General features: G+C 36.8%; 2 protein-coding genes across 5 annotated transcripts; one reads left to right on the top strand and one right to left on the bottom strand.

Annotated features, from left to right (window-relative positions):
- The first annotated feature begins 3 nt into the window (after positions 1-3).
- Positions 4-3,622, top strand: LOC137020604 (BLOC-2 complex member HPS6). Of its 3 annotated transcripts, XM_067386380.1 has the most exons (3): positions 5-2,869; positions 2,993-3,029; positions 3,313-3,618. In XM_067386380.1, the coding sequence occupies exon 1, from the start codon at positions 249-251 to the stop codon at positions 2,712-2,714; it is 2,466 nt and encodes an 821-aa protein (XP_067242481.1). In that variant the 5' UTR covers positions 5-248; the 3' UTR covers positions 2,715-2,869; positions 2,993-3,029; positions 3,313-3,618. The 3 variants fall into 3 exon arrangements, with proteins under 3 accessions (XP_067242483.1, XP_067242481.1, XP_067242480.1); XM_067386382.1 differs by lacking the exon at positions 2,993-3,029 and having other exon boundaries at positions 4-2,599; positions 3,313-3,622; XM_067386379.1 differs by having other exon boundaries at positions 5-3,029.
- A 132-nt stretch (positions 3,623-3,754) lies between these two features.
- On the bottom strand, positions 3,755-20,792 carry prom2 (prominin 2). Of its 2 annotated transcripts, none has more exons than XM_067386377.1 (25): positions 20,675-20,792; positions 20,134-20,155; positions 19,698-19,985; positions 18,632-18,693; positions 17,786-17,991; positions 15,703-15,823; positions 15,421-15,484; positions 15,220-15,309; positions 14,320-14,516; positions 12,382-12,456; positions 11,779-11,842; positions 10,713-10,869; positions 10,456-10,608; positions 10,199-10,322; positions 9,964-10,052; positions 9,791-9,875; positions 9,561-9,704; positions 8,519-8,587; positions 8,344-8,436; positions 8,139-8,192; positions 7,335-7,415; positions 7,155-7,223; positions 6,967-7,056; positions 6,742-6,854; positions 3,755-6,617 (listed from the first exon to the last, which is right to left on the bottom strand). In XM_067386377.1, the coding sequence occupies exons 3-25, from the start codon at positions 19,909-19,911 to the stop codon at positions 6,518-6,520; spliced, it is 2,514 nt and encodes an 837-aa protein (XP_067242478.1). In that variant the 5' UTR covers positions 19,912-19,985; positions 20,134-20,155; positions 20,675-20,792; the 3' UTR covers positions 3,755-6,517. The 2 variants fall into 2 exon arrangements, with proteins under 2 accessions (XP_067242478.1, XP_067242479.1); XM_067386378.1 differs by having other exon boundaries at positions 6,489-6,617; positions 6,737-6,854.
- Between the last annotated feature and the right edge of the window lie 415 nt (positions 20,793-21,207).

Below are 21,207 nucleotides of genomic sequence, written 5' to 3'. Positions count from 1 at the left end.
CGGAAATTAACAAACTCGTGATGTCAGGAGGAGTGGGACAGAAGCAGACAGCACAAGACAAATCTAAGTGTATTTCACTGGATTTATGGACTGTATAAATATGACATCGTCATATGATGGAGTTAACGCGTGAACGAAGCACTGGACATGTTTCAGGGAGACTGTGGATGATCGCCGGTCCAAACTGAAAGTGTTTTCTTTTCACGCGCATCGTTTGCTTCCTATTCCAGATCGACGCTTCAGCAAACATGACGCGACTCGCATTGGAGCAAGTGACTGATTTCGGCGATTTCACGAAAGGAAAGGATCTAAAGGAGTTTTTTAAACGAGCATACTCCAACATTTCTTCTCAAAACTGCCTGTCCGATGTGCGTCTGAGTCCAGATGGACGTCACATTCATGTCATTGTGCGTCAGCCCAAGAGTGGTCTTATGACATATGACAAATATCAGCGAGCCCATCCGATGCAAAGCCAGAAGCACATTGATTTAGTGCTAACTCGAAATGTGCCTATAGTAGATGTCATTTATATCCCTCAAAGCAAACCAGATGATGCAGCCTCTGTGCTGGGAGTGATTTTTGAGAATGGAAAAGCGGAATTCTGGAAATTCCTGGAGTGCGGATCAGGCTGGCATCTACTCCAGACTGTGGATCTGTGTAACAGCCCTCGTGCCAAAGTAGTTTCTGTGTCTGTGTGTCAGAATTTCATCATATGGTGTGAGGAGCGACCACCATCTGAGAACTCCAATAGTGTGTGTAGCAACTTCAGGTTCTGTATCTGCAAAAAGACTGTAGAAGTTAATGAGGGGGGTGTCAGTTTGGGAAATGTGAAAATTGCATTGCATAATAATCCTCGATATAAGACCATCAGTTCTGGGGATTTGGTCTATCTGCTCCCAGACATGCGGGAAAACTCCTCACTAGGTTTTTCTAAGGTGTTTATTGTATGGTCACCTGAACGTGACGCCTTTAAAGTGCATAGTGCCTGTAGTTGCACGCTTATGAAAAGCTCAAGCAAAGAATCAGACTTCAAGAGGCTTGTTACAGACTTGATTGGCCTTCTATCCACACTAAATCCTCCTGATATCTGTGGATTCTCTCCCACTGGATGTGGAGACCTCCTCCTTCTCCTCAGCACTGGTTGGGTATGCATCATGAAGAGGGATGGCTGTCTCCGCAGCATTTACAAACTTCCTGATAACTGCCTAAGTGCTAGTGGGACCCAAAATAGCCTGAATATATATAATGAAATCCTGGCACTAACAATAGGCAGGACCCTCTTCTTAATTGACACCAAATGTGGCCTGGAATTAGAGCGAATAAGTCTGAAAACGGAAGGTCTTCTCTTTGTAAACTCTTTGGACAGTCACTCTCCGCAAATGCTGTTAGAAACCGGGATGTTTGTGGTCACGCAAAGACAGAAGCCTTCTCCGACACATCCAGAAGACTCGAGTGCACTCTTGGTTGAAGCTGTTTTCGAGGAAGCGTGCAAATACTATCAACAAAGAAGTCTAAGTAGCACACAGCTCACGGTGGAGAAGCTCAAAAAAGGTGGGATGTTTCAAGCTCCCATATCGCTGGCTGCCATCCTAAGGGATTATCTCAGCAACCAGAAGACCAAAACTGGTGAGAAACATTCCTCGGGTCAAGAAAGGCTCATGAGCTCACTCGAATCAGAACTTAGGAGTCTCGTTTTGCTGGAGGACATCAAAACGTCAATGGTGAAGGCTTCTGAGAAAGATCTAGAGAACTATTGTGAAACATTGGTGCAGCAGGAGATCTGCCGGCTACTTGGTGGTGAGCTAGAGAGGGAGAATCTTCAATACCTGAATAGCATCTTCCAACTCTTTCCCACTTATTCCTGGAGCGCCATGCAAGCGGTTCTCCATCTGAGGTGTAACGGCGAGGGATCATTGTCGTCCAAAGCTCCTGCTGAGTTGTGGAAGATCATCCTCAGCCCCGTGCAACCCACAGCGAACTTTGCTCACTGCAACGGTCAGCAGAAACACACTACGGTGAACCTGCCTGTTTTTGAGCTGTTGTGCCATTCCATCTTCAAATACCAGCCTAGCTGGCTCCCCAGGTTTCTCGAATTGGCGCAACAGCAGATGGGCACGACCAGGAGTTATGGTGTGAAGGAGAGCTCTGAGAGCTTGCCGCTCTATAAACGGGCCTTGACTGTGCTCCCTTGCAAAGAAACCTACCAACACCTGGAAGTAGAGCTGCTTTTGTGCAGCGAGAGGCCTAAAGCGATAATGCAAGCGTTGCGGATTCTCATCGAGCAAAGCCAGTGGGAACGTGTGACACAAGTAGCTGAGAGGTTTTGCCGGAAGAGCCCTATTCTGAACAAAGAGATTTTCGATGCTCTGCTGTGCGAGGTGTCCCAGCATCGAGACCTGGACCCTTATTTGGACCTGCTGTGGACTCTTTGTCCAGAGGACATGACTGTGACGAGCATACTTAATATTGTACTGAAAAATCTGCCGGATTCGACGCAGAACTCGGGACCGTTTGAAGCTCACGGCAGCCAGGTCACCATTGGGCTTTTGAAACCGCTCCTCAGAAAAGTTCTCCAAAGGGAGACCAAACCCAGCCACAGGTACGCAGATATTCTTCAGTCACCCACAATTCCTCCGCTCACGCCTCCACGCCAGCCAAAGGGACTGTTCAGAGATGCTGAGCACCAGGAAACCAAGCCGAGGACTTCCTCTTGATCTAAAGTAACATCTAGAGCCAGCCTGGTCTGACTTTTGCCACTCACAAATCATATCTAAAACCTTTCCGTAGACCGTTATTAAAGGAGTCTCAAAGGGATAGTTCACCCAAAAATGTGTCATCATTCACTCACCCTCATGTTGTTTCTAAATATGTATGACTTTCTTTCTTCTGTATATTACAAAAGAATATATTTTGAAGAACTTTTTGTCCATACAATTGGACCCTCTTCACTTTCACTGTATTGGCAAAAAATATCTTCTATTGTATTTTACAGAAGACAGAAAGTAAAACAGGTCTGGATAGACATGAGGGTGAGTAAATGATTACAAAATTATATATGAGTGAACTGTACCTTTTTTAAGAAGTATTATGTTCCTTGCATGGTCTGAATAGAATTATGGAGCTCCTTCGGATCAGATAATATTTCATTAAATATTAGAATTGTACAGTAATTACTGCAATTCACAGATGTTTGAATTATTCCTGATGTAGAATGTAATATATGTTGTTTTTATGTTTACTTGGTTTGCTGCATTTCATCTTACATATCTTTGGTATGTTTTAAACAGTATTTTTTTTTCTCCTAACCTTCAGATGTCTTTTTTACAAGTCATCGCATGAAGCCATGCTGTCACCCTGATCTTTTTGGAAGGTCAGAGATGACTAAGCATTATTCACATTTCATGCTTAAGATCATTTATTTGAACCCTTAGCATAACAATATCTTCTTTTTTTTATTGACACTACAGTTGGTCATCATATGCTGGTGTAATTATTATTTTAAGAAAATCACATGTATATGACGTAAGCTAAGAATTGTTGTAGTCATTAATAAAAATGTACAGTAATATAAAATATAATGTGCATGCTGATGCATCTATTACCTTCGTGATAAATTCCATCCCAGGTGGGAAAAAAAGTACATTTCAATAATGTACTTAAAGTGCTCTATTTTCGTCCACTAATTTTGTACTATTGTACTATCTCTGTATTTAAAAAAATATATTTAGTTACCACTTGTAGTACACTATGGGTTCAAATGTACTATAAGTGGTAACTAAATATATATTTTTAAATACAGAGATAGTATATTAAAAGCACATTTTAGTTCTTATTTCATGGTGCCTCAAAATAGCACAGTTGAGTACACATAGATGTTCTTAAGATTATCTTAAGAAGTACTAAAAAATAATTTTTAGAATATTAAGTACAAAATTAGTGCACGAAAACAGCACTTTAAGTACATTATTGAAATGTACTTTTTTTCACCTGGGATACATGTTTTCAGGATTGCTCTAGTGCTACCACTAAAAGCAATTAAATATGACTCTCATGTATTGCTATCACTCAGGACTTCTGCTGCCCATAGTGATTTATAGTTGTGTGGTCAGAGAGGGGAATTCTGATGTGTTTCCAATGCAAAGCTTTATAAACTCACTAGTTCTGTACAGCCCCACCCTCTCTGCATTCCTTCTGCGCTCAGCAGCAGCATTCACAGCACTGCTTTAAATTCAATTGAACTAAATTCTATTATACAGTGTCCAGCTTCGAACTCAGTCACATTGGACAGGCTTGTGCTGCCCTGAACTGACGCAGCATAGCTAATTGTATTTGGAGAGCTGAAACACTTCTATTTTTCTCTTTTGTTTACTAAATATTAGTTTTCTGAGCCATAGTTCAAAGGCCATTGTCCAAAAGAAAAGGTTGTTCAGTAACCTTTAACATGCCTCAAGAATCACTGTATTCATCTAATGGCCTTGTGTTATGTTTAATCATTTTTCTCATGCCCTATATACACAGCATGAGAGTGCATGTGGATTAGATTTAAAATATTTCCAGACCAGTTTCATGGCCTCTGGTAGTGCATAGACTCTCTAGCACTTGCTAATCCAAATGCTAAGTATTAGCCATAATATCGAGCAATGGTATGCTTTTAAAGCTATTATATGGCTTTTTTTTTTTTTTTGAAAGGTACTATACTATCACTCCATTGAATCCTTTTGTTTGTAACTTGTGTGTCCCCCTCCTCCCTCCTAAGCAGCACAGATATGCGTGGAATGCATGTTTTAGTGCTTCCCCCTGATTGGCACACTATTGTAATGGCAGTTGCACCGTAAGGCCTCGGGTCACAGGATATAGGGTGGACTGGACTGGGGGAAGGGTTTCTAGATAGGTTGGTTAGACAGAAAGTGGCAAGTGATGCTTTACACCAAACAAAGAGGTTCCACATGGAAGTATGAGCACCTTTTATTATTATTGTGATTAATACATGACACAATAGAAATGTTTAGACAGCACCTCTTCCAAAAGAAGCCAGCAGTCATTGTCTGCTAATTCCTCATTAGAACAATCTAATAGAAATGTTGTGGTCTTAATAAAATGTACAATGTCAGCAGCATACTGCATCTAACAGCATACCCATGTATTATTTTTGAAAAATGGCATAAATAAATCTCAATGCCTACAGGACCTCATAAAGTGCTTTCTAATGCTTAATCTCCCATTAATCCCTTATAATACAAAAAACATATTACAGTTGTAACAGTAAAGTTGTTCTTTTCATTTAAATAGTAAGTGTTGAAATCATTTGACACAAGAAATTATATCTGGTAGAGTCTACACCACTAACAGTACTCAAATGCTACTTTGCATGATTTTTTCTACATTCTTTATTACAGAGCCCCTAAAGGAAGATGGTAATGGAAAAAATATGAGATGGGAAGAAAAATTATATTTCATTGCTTCTGTGTTCCCCCAAGAAACTTTGCAATTGCTCGCAAAACTTTTCAGTTCTTTGCGAGTGAACGCAAAGTTTCTCTGGGGGAACGCATAACGTTTGCGAGAGAATGCTAAAGCACTCACATATAATTATTCCTCCCATCTCATATTTTTTCCCCGTCACCATGTCCCTTTAGGGGCTCTGTTATTTGTCCACCATTTTGAATTTATTGATGTGTGGGACATTGGGTCTCATTCATGAAACACGAGCAGAACGAATTTTTGTGTAAATCGTGTGTAAAGTGGTTCTGGCGTAGATTTTCGGATTCATTAAAATGTTCGTATTTTCAGAATGTTAGTTGGTACGAAAGAAATCTACACCTGCTCCCAGTTATGCGTAAATAGTGCGTTTAACATCCGAATGTTTTGCTCATTAATAAGGCTGCATTTTAATTAACCTTAATCGGGTACATATTTACACAGCATTTTGAAAAAATATTATATATAATAATTGTAATTTATAATGTAGATATGCTCGATGATGGTGGTCCTCCTCCAGTTTGAATATGATTTTTTTCGAAGTGAACTAATTCTTTTTGCAGTCAAGCTTCATGTCGAACCATTTTATTTTCACTTCTGGGACTGTTCGATTAACAGATGAAACTCCATTAACAGCATCTGTAATATGCTGCCATATGCTGTCAAACTTCTGATAATAAAACTTCAATTTCTGCATCTGAGAATTTTTTTCTTTTTCATTCGCTTTTTAGAAGACATGTTGAAATCCTTCATCTGGTGTCATAATATGATGTCCATATATAGTTGTCAGTCGGATTTAATGGGCGGGATTTATGGAAATTGAGAATGAGCGTGCACACGCATCCAATTTAAGACTGATTGGAATTCATTAACACACACACATTTCACTATCACATCTGACGTTTAAGAAGTATTTATGAATCAGGAGAAGAGTTTTCGAGAAGGTCTCTTTACGCGCAAATCACTTACATATTTACTCATATATTTACGAATGTTTCATGAATGAGACCCATTGTGTGTAAATCAAACTTTACTGTCATACTTAATTCTGTGCGTATGTAAAAGGTGGTGGCTTCTCATTTTCCAATAATTCAGGTTTGATGTGGGCCTTTGGGAAAGGATTCATCCTGAAGTTATTGTTCCTTTAAAGAAAGAAATAAGGAGGCATTTTGAATTAATCCATGACAGTGGGTATATAAATAGGTTTTTAAAAAATGCCCAGACATAATCTGCCTCTACATTTAGGAAACAAGAAAAATACCTTACTCATAAACATCTGAATACTTCATCCTGCGGTAGTACTTGGCCAGTTTAACTGAGAAAATGATGCTGGGGATGAGGAATATCATACACCAGCCCAAACTGAACCAAAAGGCATTCTGGGGAACAGATGGAACATCATTTGTTAAGGGTTTAGTAGATGTGCACTTACAAATTGATCAGCACTTTAAAAAGAAAAAGTGGCAGCTAGATCTGCTGATGGATTCTTACCAAAGATCCCACCAGGTGTTTACAAAGGAGATCCACTGATCTGTCTATTGCCGCAGCTGCAGGCCCACAACGACCCACCCTCTCTGTGATCTGACACAGAATACATCACAATAATATTAATAACTATTAATATTAATAATCATTAAAAATAGTTGGCACCTTGAATATTAATAAAGACAAATATATACCGTTTGATTTGCCCATTGAACATATGCCACAAAGATTTTCAGTTGACAGTCAATGAATGATATGCTCTCCTGCAGAAAAGAAGCGACGACTATTATTTTATGACACATCATCGATTGCTTCATCATTAATAACATGTTGAGAGATTATTTAACTAAATATAGCATTGATTTTGCACTCACAGTTTTCACTATTTGTGAAATGTTGTAGTTCAGGACGTCCTGAGCAAAACCAACTTTTTGAAGAACATTCTCCACAGTTGCCTATGAAATGAATGAAGAGAAGAAATCTGAAGATAATGTAAGTGCATTTTTAAATTAGAGCTATAAAGAGAGAAAAAATTATATTGTTAAAAGTCAGAACAAAGATATTTGTGGGATTTGAGTGTTGTTTAGTGCTCGTTGTTATACACTACAGATAAAAGGATTGTGGTCTGTAAGATTTTTTATTGTTTTAAATGAAGTCTCTTCATTTAAGTCACCAAGGCTGCATTTATTTGATCAAAAATACAGTAAAAACTCTAAAATTGTGATATTATTACAAATTAAAGTAACTTTTTTTCCATTTCAATATTCTAAAATGTAATTTATGACATTTCTTGTTATTATCAATATTTATTTTTGTGGAAACCATGATACTTTTTTTTTCAGGATGCTTTGATGAATAGAAAATCCAAAAGTAAAGCATGTATTTGAAATAGAAATTTCAATGTAAAAATCTTTACTGTCACTTTTGATCAATTTAATGCATTCTTGCTGAATAAAAGTATTGATTTAATTAAATTTATTTTCAAACGGTACTGTATATGCTAGTGAACTGTGACCAAATTACCAGTGCTCCCTAATGCCACCTGCAATAACAGTAAGTTGCAAATCATTGTATTTCGTGGAGTCTTTAATGAAATTGTTTTAAATACCATTATTCTATATTCTAGGCGGTGAGTCAGATACACTCTGGCACATATAATGACTCTAGTGTTTACTTACATTGATTTGTGACGCTACTGTGCTGAGATTCTTAATGGTAGCGTTCAGCTCCAGCTGCAAAGAAGAAAAGGATGAACCTCACAGTAAACCAAACTAATGCAAACTAGTGAAAAACACTTTGATATTAATATTCATTTTTTCCTAATGATAATGTCACATTTAATTGGAATTTCAATTCTGAGTCTTTTGCTTTATGTTAACACACCAGCAAAGGCATGATGTTGGACGTGATATCAGCCTGGATGTCGCGCAGATCTTTAGCTTCCCCTCGCAGTTGCTCAGTGATACTTGTGTTTGTCTGAAAGACACAAATAAATGTGCTTGATTCACATCGGTCATACTCTGGAGCAGCAGGTTGTTAATAAGACTGTAAAATTCACCTGTTTACCAGCCAAGTCATCCAGACTTTCTGCTGCTGAGCTCAGATTTGTCCCTGACACATCATTAATCTGAAATATGAAAGAATAAAATAATTACCAGCCTTACCTTACATGTATATATTTTTACATATTTTAAATATATTTCAAAATACACAATAAAATGGCCAAAAATATATCAATAATATACATTTTTAAATATATATTATAAATATATTTATAGTGTTCCAAATATATATATATATATACATATCTATATATATATATAAATATATATATATATATATATATATATAGTCCATTTGAGAATGAACTACGGAAGAGTATTAGGGCCATAAAAAATAAAACCATCTCGAGATTAAAGTTGTTAAATTTCAAGAAAAAAAAGTCGAAATAAAATGTTGAGAATAAACTCATTAAATTATGAGAATAAAGTCATTAAATTACGAGAAAAAAGTCAAGATAAAATGTTGAGAATAAACTCATTAAATTATGAGAATAAAGTCATTAAATTATGAGAATAAAGTCATTAAATTAAGAGAAAAAAGTCGTAATTTAACGAATTTGTTCTCGTAATTTAATGACTTTATTCTCAACATTTTATCTCGACTTTTTTCTCGAAATTTAACGACATTTTTCTCATAATTTAACAAATTTTTTCTCGTAATTTAATAACTTTATTCTCATAATTTAATGAGTGTATTCTCAACATTTTATCTCGACTTTTTCTCTAAATTTAACGACATTTTTCTCATAATTTAACGAATTTTTCTCGTAATTTAACGAATTTGTTCTCGTAATTTAATGACTTTTTTCTCGTAATTTAATGACTTTATTCTCAACATTTTATCTCGACATTTTTCTCGAAATTTAACAAGTTTTTTCTTTAAATTTAACGAGTTTATTCTCAACATTTTATTTTCACTTTTTTCTCTAAATTTAACGAGTTTTTTCTTGAAATTTAACAACTTTAATCTTGAGATGGTTTTATTTTTTTATTATTGCTTGGCCCTAATCCTCTTCCGTAATGAACTGTATAGTTTACCTGCTGTATAATGTTGCTGAAGTTCATAGTGCTGGCACTGCTAGAGAAGTTGCGTAGCTGGGACTTTACCTCCGGACTGAGGACAGTGATGCTTGCTATGTTGATTTGTGTCTTCTCAAAGATCTGATAAATGTCCCTTTCATACTGTTAAGAAAATTAAAGAGTTGAACTATTAGTGTCCAATAAGTGATACACCAGCATTTTGAAAAGTAGAGGTAATAAATTCTCACCTTTGAAACATTTAATATATTATTTAGGTCGAAGACCTCATTCAGATGAAGTGTGGTCCACAAGGGTTTATTATTTTGACAATCGCTAGAAATAAAAAACAGATTTATTGATTTATATTAAACAAATTATGCAAATATGACAGCCATCAGTCATGCTGCCTCGTGAGATGTACCTGTACACATTAGCAATGGTAAGGTTTGTTGTCAAATTCATAATCTTGGACAGGTCGAACCCTTCAATCAGCCCTGGAGTGTCAATAACCTATGAAACACAATATGATTACCAAATTTACTGGCAAGGTTATGGCAAAATTTACATTTGCTGGAAATGACCAGAGATGGTTAACTCCTAGCAACTAGTCAAAGTCATACTTTTAAACACAAATGAGTCAGTTTTTCTGAAAATACCTGGATGATTTCCTTGTTCTGCCACGGTTCACAGACCAGTGTGTAGGTATTACCCCCCACTATGAAAAGTATCAACACCACTAACATGAAGATCCAGGAGAACAGGAAGCTAAAACCTACTCCTCTAAAATGACACAAGAGGAAGTAATTGTGTGTAAAGTGTTATTTTATTGTACTATATATGACAATGGAACAAATGCACACTGACAACAGTTATCTGTTTCACAAACACAAAACCGAGGGGACTTTGTACTCACGCCATGAAGAATATCCCTCCACAGTTGGATGTACCGGAGCGTTCAGTGGGATTGCTTTTAGCATTTAGTCCAAATGCACCCAGCAGCAGACCCAGAACATTACAGATCACCACCAGCAAAATCAGACAACTCAGGATCAACCCAACAGCCCGGCTACACACACACACAAAGTTTATCATTAATAATATATTTGAATAAAATGTATTTGAAAACAAAGTGAATCATGGGAAATATTAATACAAGATTTGTGAAAGTACCTGATATTAGTTGATTTCTCTATCTCAGGAGAAGACTTTGAGATCGAATTCTGCACATCAGTTAGTGGTCTTAAAATATTATCCAATACATCAAGAGGAAGGTCTTTAGTCACACCTAAGATCTGTTGTTCTAATCTGTCAAGCTCGATCAGAGCCACTTTAAAGGACACAAGACACAAGATCCCTTTAACAACTAGAATGATTAGGAATTTCAAGTACATTATACTACTTAAAGGGATAGTTCATCAAAACATTTAATTCTGCCATCATTTACTCACCCTCATATTGTTCCAATCCAAACCCATGAGACTTTCATTCACCTTCGGAACACAAATGAAGATATTTTAATGAAATCTGAGGGATTTCTGTCCCTCCATTGACAGCTACAAAACTACAACTTTGACGTTTCAAAAAGTTTACAAAGAGATTGAAAGAATTGAGTGGTTTAGTCCAAATTTAAATGATCAATTTATATGATTGAATTTAGGATTTTATTCACATATAAACATTAGTTAGCGAACATAAACACAAGCTCAGTCGCACCTGCTTGATATGTGAGAACAAACCTCATTGGTTCTTGCGGAAGCTCAAATGTGTTGTGTAACACGAGAATGAACCTCATTGGTTCTCGCATGTCAAGTAAGCATATTTGAGCTTCTGTTTACCATAAGTGATGTGTGAGTTTATGAATGTCTATGTGAATAAAAGATAAAAGCCTAAATTCAGTCTGTTCATCATATAAATTGATTGTTTCTCTTCAGAAAATTTAGATTACACTGCTCAATCTATATGGATTAGTTATACTATTTCTTTATGAACTTTTTGAAGTGTCAAAGTGGTAGTTGCGTAGCTGTCAATAGAGGGACAGAAATCATTTAAAAGATCTTCATTTGTGTACTGAAGATGAACGAAAGTCTTTCAGGTTTGCAATGACATGAGGGTGAGAGAATTTTAAGAGAATTTTCATTTTTGGGTGAACTAACCCTTTCAATGAAAAAAAACATTTGTGGGAGTGGGTAGATTAAATTAATTTCCAGAAAGGAGCAACAAACTCGTCAACACTTACCCATCACACTATGTGTTGTCTCATTTTTCACCTTTTCAGGAATACTTTCAAAAAACTCTTTCCCCTGGGAAACAAACATGTGTAAAGGACATTGAACAATAGCAGGTCGAAATCATCATAACTGTTAATTACAGTACATTCAAGTCAGTTAGAAAATAATACTTTCATTAAGCAAAGACACATTCATCTGAACAAGTCACAGTAAAGGCATACATAATATTACAAAATATTTCTATTTCAAGTAATTGCTGCTCTTTTGAACTTTATATTCATCAAAGAATCCTGAAAAAAATCTGTCACCATTTCTACAAAAAATATTAAGCAGCACAGCTGTTTTTAACTGTGATAAGATGTTTTTTGAGAAGCAGTTCGGCATATTAGAATGATTTTCTTCATTTTTAAACTTTTAATATTTTACAATATAACAGTTTGTACTGTATTTTTAAACACAATTATAAAAATATAGCCTTCGTGAGCATAAGAGACTTTCAATAACATATACCGACCACAAACTTCTAAACGGGTGTGTGTGTGTGTGTGTCTGTGTTTGTGTGTAAAAATGCACTGAAGTGAAAATTTATGTCTGTGAAAAAAGGTACTAACCTTTGCTGCCTGTCCAGTGACATTAGCATTTATTGCTTTGTCTACAGCAGAAGTCAAGTCATTTTGATCAGGAAACTACGTGGGACAAAACACATTCAAAGGTCATGAGATTTTCTCATTATAAACTGCATTATCAGCATAACAATTGGAGTGAAAAAATACATGTAAGGATATCCCCTTTTGCTTTGACAGCAGCACTCAAGCATAAACTCCACACACTGAAGTCAATGAGATATGAGTAGTTTTCATACAGTCATGTGATCTCGACTTGTCGGCCTCTATGAGGCACCTCGCTCCATGTAAAATAAATCAGCTATTATTAAACTACTGATATGACTGTATTCTGAATGTACAGGATTTATAATATAAAATAATAAAAATAAAACATTTAATATATATTTGTCTCTGTCAAGCATAGCAAAAAAAAAAGTATCAAGCATGCAAAGCACCACATTAAACACTAGAGGGCAGTAAAAGCTGTGCACTTAAATGCATTACTATGCTGATATCCAGTCACAGTGACACACTCTTATTTTTCTCTACAACAGAAAGCCTGTATTTATGTAAATGTCTTTCGACCAGATAAGAGTTAGGTTTCCAAGAGAAAGAGCTTGTAAACATTGACGTGTTAACAATGACTTCTTGTGTTACTCCTTATTGTCTGTTCCTTTGTTCCTGTATCCCTGCTTCCCCTCAACAAGAGCGTTTGAGCCTTTGTGCGCACAGATTACTGGTAATACAATTTGTTCCTTTCTGTACTTCTAGAAAAATGCTATTTAGTAGTCATGTAATCCAAAACAAAATATTGTGTGGGGTTTCTAGTAGTGCTTATATTTTCCCCAGAAGATTGACAAAGAACTCACTCTGCTCCAATCACTGACCTGAGACCACAACTGGCTATTCAAGTAGTTTCATTCGAGGGCCATATTATCAAATCAAAAGTTGAGGTGGGCCGGGTTGGGGGAACAGGTAAAACCTTACATAGCTATTCACTACCACTGTCAAATGATATTATATTATGATATATAGGCCTATAAACAACGTCTAAACACATGTAAAACTATACACACTTTCACAAAGAATAAATAAATATATTGCAATATAAATGGCTATAACTTAGTATTCAATATAAATATTCCACATCTCCACAAATTGATTCCATTTGGCCAATTCTTGGAAAAGAAAGAATTGAGCCAAAAGAATGATTAATTCACGAATGATTGGTGTCGCTGGTTCAGTCGACAGAAATACGGGACCCACATAATAACTGCTGAAATATTCGTTTCTCAGGTCCAAGTACTGGTCTCTGCAGGACATTAATGATTAATGGGCGAGGCCATAAACAGAGGGGCGTTTTTGAGAGCGTTACCTGGTTTGCCCATGTCATAGTGTGGGTAGGTTTTAGGGGTGGGGTCGGGTGAAGGGGATCATTTTCATTGCATGATATATGAGATATAAACACCCACAAATACAGAAACGGCCACTTCTGTTCCACAGACACCTCATACTCCTCAGGTCAGTCGCGTGGAGCATGCATGGTATGAAAAGTGCGTATATAGCATAGACTGTAAAAAGGTATATAGCCGTACAGCTGCAGGCGCCACTGCGGCCACATATCTAATCAAATTTAGCCGCACCGCCAGGAAAAGTCAGGGAGGGAGGTTGGGGTGCCCTTGGGCCGGATGAAGATGATTGGCGGGCCGGATTGAATAGCCCTAGTCTAAAGCTTCAAAGAAAGTGAGAATGATTGTGTAATGATCCAGCAACGTTTGAGCATTTATTTGCTCTTAAAGCTCAACCTGAAACCACCACAAAGTCTGATGCGGAATAAGGATATAACCAGGATGCCATGTGCGTCGCTGAACAGACATAACAGAATTCCCCACCGAACTTTTCACTGGTTTGTCCCCATGGCATGACAATTCTGGTTTAGCTTACTTCAAGACTTCCATCCACTGATAGTTTGTCCAGTTCTGGCTGAAAGGAAGTGCAGTTTACACAGTCTGACATATGTAGAGTGTTGTTAATCCGCTGCCTCACTGCGGATAAATTAGCTTGCATTGCATCCACCTTTGGTTTCAACAGATTCAAGGTTTTATTAAGCTGCAGCAGGCCAGTGCTGGTGCTGTTTATCACTGTAACACAAAAAACAAAAACAAAATATATTTTAAAATATTATATTAAAGGTGCTAAATAGGATGTTTTGTTTTATATATTTCTGCAGTATTACTTGAAACTGTCTTTTCTAACTGATAAAAGACTATTTATTAGGTGCACTGAAAGGAATAATATTAATATACATCATCTGTGCACGAGGTAGGGCCTTAAAAACATCAGCCAATCGTTTACGCGATCATCGTGTAAACGATTGGCCCACTGGCTTGTCAATCACTGCCGTGACATTCCTTGTGAGAGACGTGTGCGGCTGCGCGCTCCAGTAACTTTCCACACTCCACAGGCGCTGCATGTTTTGCCAGGAGACAGGAGTAACAACTGCAGATTATGAGTTACCTGCGGTGAGTCCGACATAATGAATCCACTAACACGACACAGCGAATGCCGGTGGTAAACACTCGTGTTCCAATACTCGTGCACGAGTTTTGGGAGGCGTTCCCTCGAAAGGAGGGGGGGTTGTTCTTACGCATGTGCTCATTTCAAAAACTCAGTAACAGTCTTTGGATTCTCAGTCGACGAAAAAATCCTCTCTATCACCTTTAATGCTGCAAAGTTGAGTCAAGAAGCACTCAGGCCTGCTCATGGAGCGAGTTTCCCAAAAGAAAGGGACTGTGGTGGGTAGACTGCTGTATCATTTGATGTCTACATGCATACTGTTCATACCTTCAGCAATTTCAGTAATTGAGTTGAATGCTGGGTTGAGGGGATCTTTAAGACCATCCTGGATCAGTTTGCCAAGCAAAGGCCCTGTTTCTAAGATTAAAAAATGTTCAATGTGAGATACCCAAAGAAACTTTAATAATTGGCAATACAGCCTCAATTTTTACATTACATGACTCTGGTTTTGAGAGATGCGAGACATACCATTTAAGTTGTGTTTGACCTTATTCACAGTTACAGAGCTCTCATTCGTCACTTGTTTGATTTGCTGTTGAATAAAACAAAATATCTATCAGTTGCATTCAGAGAGAAAATAGTTATGTTAAATTGTAATAATATTTCACAATATTACTGTTTTTACTGTATTTTTAATCACATAAATATAGTCTTGGTGAGCATAAGAGACTTCTTTCAAAAACATTAACATGTGATATATAACATGAGGTTTCCATACAACATTTTACTTCTCCCTTCTGAATGGTATACCTTAGGAACAGTAGTAATATAGCTTTTGAAATTCTCCAAGATGTATGTGATTTCTGTGGAGCCGCGTCTCACAGTCTCTGAAGTGTAAGTACTGCTCAGGAACATGCAAACATTCCCTGCCCTGCACAGGAATTCGTATTAATTTAGCATAGTGATATACACTCACCGGCCACTTTATTACGTACACCTTGCTAGTACTGGCTTGAACCGCCCTAATTCTTTGTGAAATAGATTTACCAAGGTGCTAAAAAAATTCCTTTAGCGATTTTGGTCCATATTGACATGACGCAGTTACTGCAGATTTGTCAGCTGCACATCCATGATGCGAAACTCCTGTTCCAGCACATCCCAAAGGTGCTTGATTGAGTTCTGGTGACTGTGGAGGCCATTCGAGTATAGTGAACTCATTTTCATGCTCAAGAAACCAGTTTGAGATGATATGAGTTTTGTAACATGGCACCACCAGCAGTCTGAACCGTTGACACAAGGCAGGATGTTGTTTACCCCAAATTCTGACTCTACCATCTGAATGTTGCAGCTGAAATTGAGACTCATCAGACCAGACAACAGTATTCCAATCTTCTACATTCCAGTGTTGGTGAGCCTGTGTGAAGTGTAGCCTCAGTTTCCTGTTCTTAACTGAGAGGAATGGCACACAGTGTGGTCTTCTGCTGCTGTAGCCCGTCTGCTTCAAGTTTCGACGTGTTGTGTGTTCAGAGATGCTTTTCCACATACCTCAGTTAACGAGTGGTTATTTGAGTTACTGTTACCTTTCTATCAGCTCAAACAAGTCTACCTATTCTCCTCTGGCATCAACAAGACATTTTTTGCCCACAGAACTGCAGCTCAATGGATATTTTTGTCTTTTTTGGACATTCTCTGTAAACCCTAGTGAATGGTTGTGCATGACAATCTCAGTAGGTCAGCAGTTTCTGAAATACGCAGACCAGCCTGTCTCGCACCAACAACCATGCCACATTCAAAGTCACTTGAAGGGTTAGTTCACCCAAAAATGAAAATTCTGTCATTAATTACTCACCCTCCTGTTGTTCCACACCCTTAAAACCTTTGTTCATCTTCGGAACACAAATTAAGATGTTTTTGATAAAATCCAATGGCTCAGTGAGGCCTCTATTGACAGCAAGTTAGTTTACATTTTCAAACACCCAGAAAGGTAATAAAGACGTATTTAAAACAGTTCATGTGACTACAGTGGTTCAACCTTACTGTTATGAAGCGACGAGAATACTTTTTGTGTGCCAAAAAAACAAAATAACGACTTTATTCAACAATATATATATATAGAGATGGGCGATTTCGAAACACTGCTTCATGAAGCTTCAAAGCTTTACGAATCCTTTGTTTCGAATCAGTGGTTCAGAGCGCCAAAGTCACGTGAACTAATGAAGTTTCGAAGCCTCGTTTACTGAAATCACATGACTTTGGCAGTTTGATACACGCTCCGAACCACTGATTTGAAACAAAAGAGCTTCGAAGCTTCATGAAGCAGTGTTTTGAAATCACCCATCACTAGATATTGTTGAATAAAGTCGTTATTTTGTTTCTTTGGTGCACAAAAAGTATTCTCGTCGCTTCATAACATTAGGGTTGAACCACTGTAGTCACATGAACTGTTTTAAATATGTCTTTATTAAATTTATGGGCGTTTGAAAATGTAAATTTACTCAGTGTCAATAGAGGCCTCACTGAGCCATTGGATTTTATCAAAAATATCTTAATTTGTGTTCCAAAGATGAACGAAGGACTTATGGAACAACATGAGGGTGAGTAATTAATGACAGAATTTTCATTTTTGGGTGAACTAACCCTTTAAATCACCTTTCTTTCCCAGTCTGATGCTCAGTTTGAACGTCAGCAGATCATCTTGACCATGTCTACATGCCTAAATGCGTTGAGCTGCTGCCATGTGATATTTGTGTTAACAAGCAGTTGAACGGGTGTACCTAATAAGTCGCCGATGAGTGTATATTACATAATATACACAATAATATATACCAGTTACATAAAACAATTAAGTGTTTGTCTTAAGACCACTAAATGTTAAACTCAAACTGGTGCTCACAGAATAAGTACAGTGATGAGTAATGTGAAGCCATAAAAGCTTCTTCGCTTGCAGTGGATGTTCGTTGTCTGCTTCTGGTGCATGCGTCCCCCACAGTTACCACAGCAACGACAGCAGGCGAAGAATAGGCCAATTAGAGGCATCAGGACAATGTAGAGGATCCCAATGGCCACACAGACCAGGAAACCTATCTCATAGCGCAAAACCTTGCCATAAGAGAAAGAGGTTAGACAGGTTGGTTACTGTGGGTATATGACTCTAAGCTACTTAATAAGCTATATTGAGCAGTAAAGATGAGATTGATTAAAAAAAAACTCTTGATGACATCAAATGTGTGCTCATGTGCTCTGCTCAAGTGTGCACCCAAAACATGCATGATGGTGTGATCAAATCAGCCATCGAAACTGGCATATAGTGAGTGTTTACACAACAAAATATAGCTGTTGGCATCATTTACTTATGCTGAAATCCTGAGAAACCTGTCCCAGTGAATATTTATATTGTATTACCATCATGACGTAGTGTTTTTCTGAGCATTTATAATGATAAGCCAAAGACTAACAAGTTTTGTTCTTCACTAAAACAAACAGAATATATGATATAAGAGATATAAAAAATTATTTTGTAGCTATCACATTACAATGCCCCTTAAGGGCTTCTCTCTAGTGGATGAGAATAGACCTCCTAAAATAGTTATTAGTTATGTGTTCTGACCACCTTTAATAAAAAGAAAGCCCATAAATACATATTCCTCTACACAGGAAATTAAAATATCTATTGCCTAAATCTGAGGTGTTAGGTATGATCAAACTGTTTATTTACATGCAGGTGTGACCTATTACATACCTCTTTAATCGTGTCCTGCATTTGTGTGGTTCCGCCGCTTTTTATCATTTTAACCAGCAGATCTACAAAAATTCAAAACATTGTAAATTTCTTTTTAATATTCATTTACACAACACATAATCAGTGTTCTAGCATTTTAATTGTGCTTTGAGAGTCTCAGAGGCCAAAAGTGTTTAAGTGGCCAAGGTCAAAGCTCTAGCAACTCGCTCTAGCAACTCTCTACTGTATAACATTAACACAATTTTACATTCTTAATTTCCTGTTGTTGTTTTTTTCTAAATAGCTATTGATGTCAGCTAGTAGGTATTATAATAAAATACTTAAGAGTCAAAGTAGAAACGTAGTCTAGGCAAAATAAAACTCTATTGATGGGTGATGATGAATAGACATTTGTCATTGTAACATGAACTTTCAATAAGGTTTCTAAGGTTTCATTCAACAGCATTTCTTTGAAGTAATATGTTTCATTCTATTATAAAAATGATTTTCTGTGGAAGGGATGTATTAATGTAGCAGTGCATATTTGATCCTATAATTATAGATCAAAGATACATTGTTAACATTTTATGAATAGTTTTGAACATGTAATATGAAAAGTAATTTTCTTTCCGCATACAATGAGTTTAATAATTAACTTAGACTGTAAGTATACATTCTACTTGAAAGGTGCACAGCAATAACATGTTTTTGAGGTAAACAAAGCATTTGGAAAGGGGAGGGGTGATGATTCAAATCTCATGGACATTAGCATGGTTATTTGCACAGTGGTTTTTGCTTCTGACAATTAACTGAGTGCATTTATTTCACCTGAATGAGAACCATCTAACCATGTGCCTCAACCCAGCCTATTAACCTCCTCTAATGAGTCTAATACAACCATTACACTCTCAGAAGATCAAGTCTGATTCATCTGTGCCACACATAGCATCTTGTTTGCGTACAGATAAACACATTGGTAACCAAACTGTTGCTGACAGATTGCTCAACCCTAAAACAGCATTTGCTGTTTGTACCGAATACACCTTTGTCAAACACGTAGATCAAAACTACATTTACATAAACTCACCTTTAGGGAATGGATTGGGCTGGACAGAATCCAGGAATGAATGTACAATTGGAGACATAAAAGCACTGTTGTAGGTCAGCTGGGAAGGTATTTCATTAGGATTTTGTAGCTCTGTTCTTATCGCCTCTATAGGACAGGATGGATGTCCGCTTACAAAAGTGCAGAGAAACAGCAAAACGGCACTCCAAAAAACTCCTTTCATTCTGGACCTCATGTTTTGATCTCTACTAGTCAAGATTCAGTGGGTTTTTAGGTCATGTCTTGATTCTTATGAGCATCGGACGTCACCTGTGAGATGATAAAGGTCAGTCAATAATTAGTCTATTCACTAAAAGCTTCTTTAGAACATAAAAAGTCATCATAAGCATGTCCATTGTCTTATAATTACAGCAATTATTGTAATAATCAGAGAAAGATGAACAGCAGGTGTACTTACATCCTAAAACACATCCTCCTTGCTAAAGTATAAAAACAAAAACATTGTCAGGAATGAAAATGCTCTGAAGGCAGCACAGAATTATTTTTAGATAAATAAAATCACCTTAAAAACTTGTTTGTTGTACAATTTCTTACTTATTAATACAAACATCTCTGTCTTTAAACCAATGGTAGCATTTTATTTTACAGTCCTGTTCCCTATGTACATACTACAGAAATTATAATATCTGGGTAATAACTAGGCAATAACCCTGAATCTACACCTAAACCTAGCATTATCCCATGTATTTACCTTGTATTACTCAGTATTTTATTATGCAAGTACACTGTAAGATACATGTAAGTACACGTACTATAAAATAAAGTGCAGCCAGAAAAATTTAAATAAACAGGTTAAACGGATCAGTGTAACCTAACTGAAACTGTACTGTTTACCTAAAAACAGTAAACTGAGAAGTAAAATGAGGGGAAGCTAGAGAGATAGAAAGCACTTATATTGCTCAGGCCACACACACAAAAACCTCTAGTACCTGTTTTACCTTTAAAGTCCAGCTTTTGTTGAGCTTGTTCCTCTTAGTTCGGTTCAAATGAGCCTGTATTGTAGATCCAATGTCTTTATCCCTCTGAGAGAAACCTGATGTCAACACTGAAGTTTAGCTGTACTGAGTGAATCAGTAAAAGAATGAAAGACTGAAATGGGAGGGAGGGAGAGGGAGAGAGAGAAAGAGAGAGATAGAGAGAGGGAAGTAGGCTTTGAGTACAGAAAGACTGGTCAGAAGGAAGTGATCAAATTAAAAAGGGTGACTGCATTTATTTATAGTTTGTTTTTTAAATATATTTAAATGAATAATTATTTTTTAAACTTCTTGTTGTAGATATTTTTCCCAATTTGGATTAAAAAAGTGGGTGATCAAAGACAAAATTTTAAATGTCCAAGATGACAAAAAACAAGACAAAAAAAAAGAAAAGTTTAAAAATTACACTAAATAACACTATACTTAATTACACTATATAAGTGAATTTTCTTTGCACCCTGAATACAGGTGAATTTCAGCCTTTTCATTATTTTTTT

The sequence above is a fragment of the Chanodichthys erythropterus genome, chromosome 5, assembly GCF_024489055.1.
Source record: "Chanodichthys erythropterus isolate Z2021 chromosome 5, ASM2448905v1, whole genome shotgun sequence".
NCBI classification, from domain to species: Eukaryota; Metazoa; Chordata; class Actinopteri; order Cypriniformes; family Xenocyprididae; genus Chanodichthys; species Chanodichthys erythropterus.
Note: the sequence above shows the minus strand (reverse complement) of the source record. Positions and strands in the feature narration are given on the sequence as shown.

Excerpts from the sequence above, each read along its gene's own strand:
- prom2 (XM_067386377.1), bottom strand. The coding sequence starts at position 19,911 with ATGAGGTCCAGAATGAAAGGAGTTTTTTGGAGTGCCGTTTTGCTGTTT. Across the intron at positions 15,824-17,785 it reads CTCATCACTGTACTTATTCT|GGCAGGGAATGTTTGCATGT; the intron begins GTGAGCACCAGT and ends ATTCCTGTGCAG. Across the intron at positions 10,053-10,198 it reads AGAACAAGGAAATCATCCAG|GTTATTGACACTCCAGGGCT; the intron begins GTATTTTCAGAA and ends TGTGTTTCATAG.
- LOC137020604 (XM_067386380.1), top strand. The coding sequence starts at position 249 with ATGACGCGACTCGCATTGGAGCAAGTGACTGATTTCGGCGATTTCACG.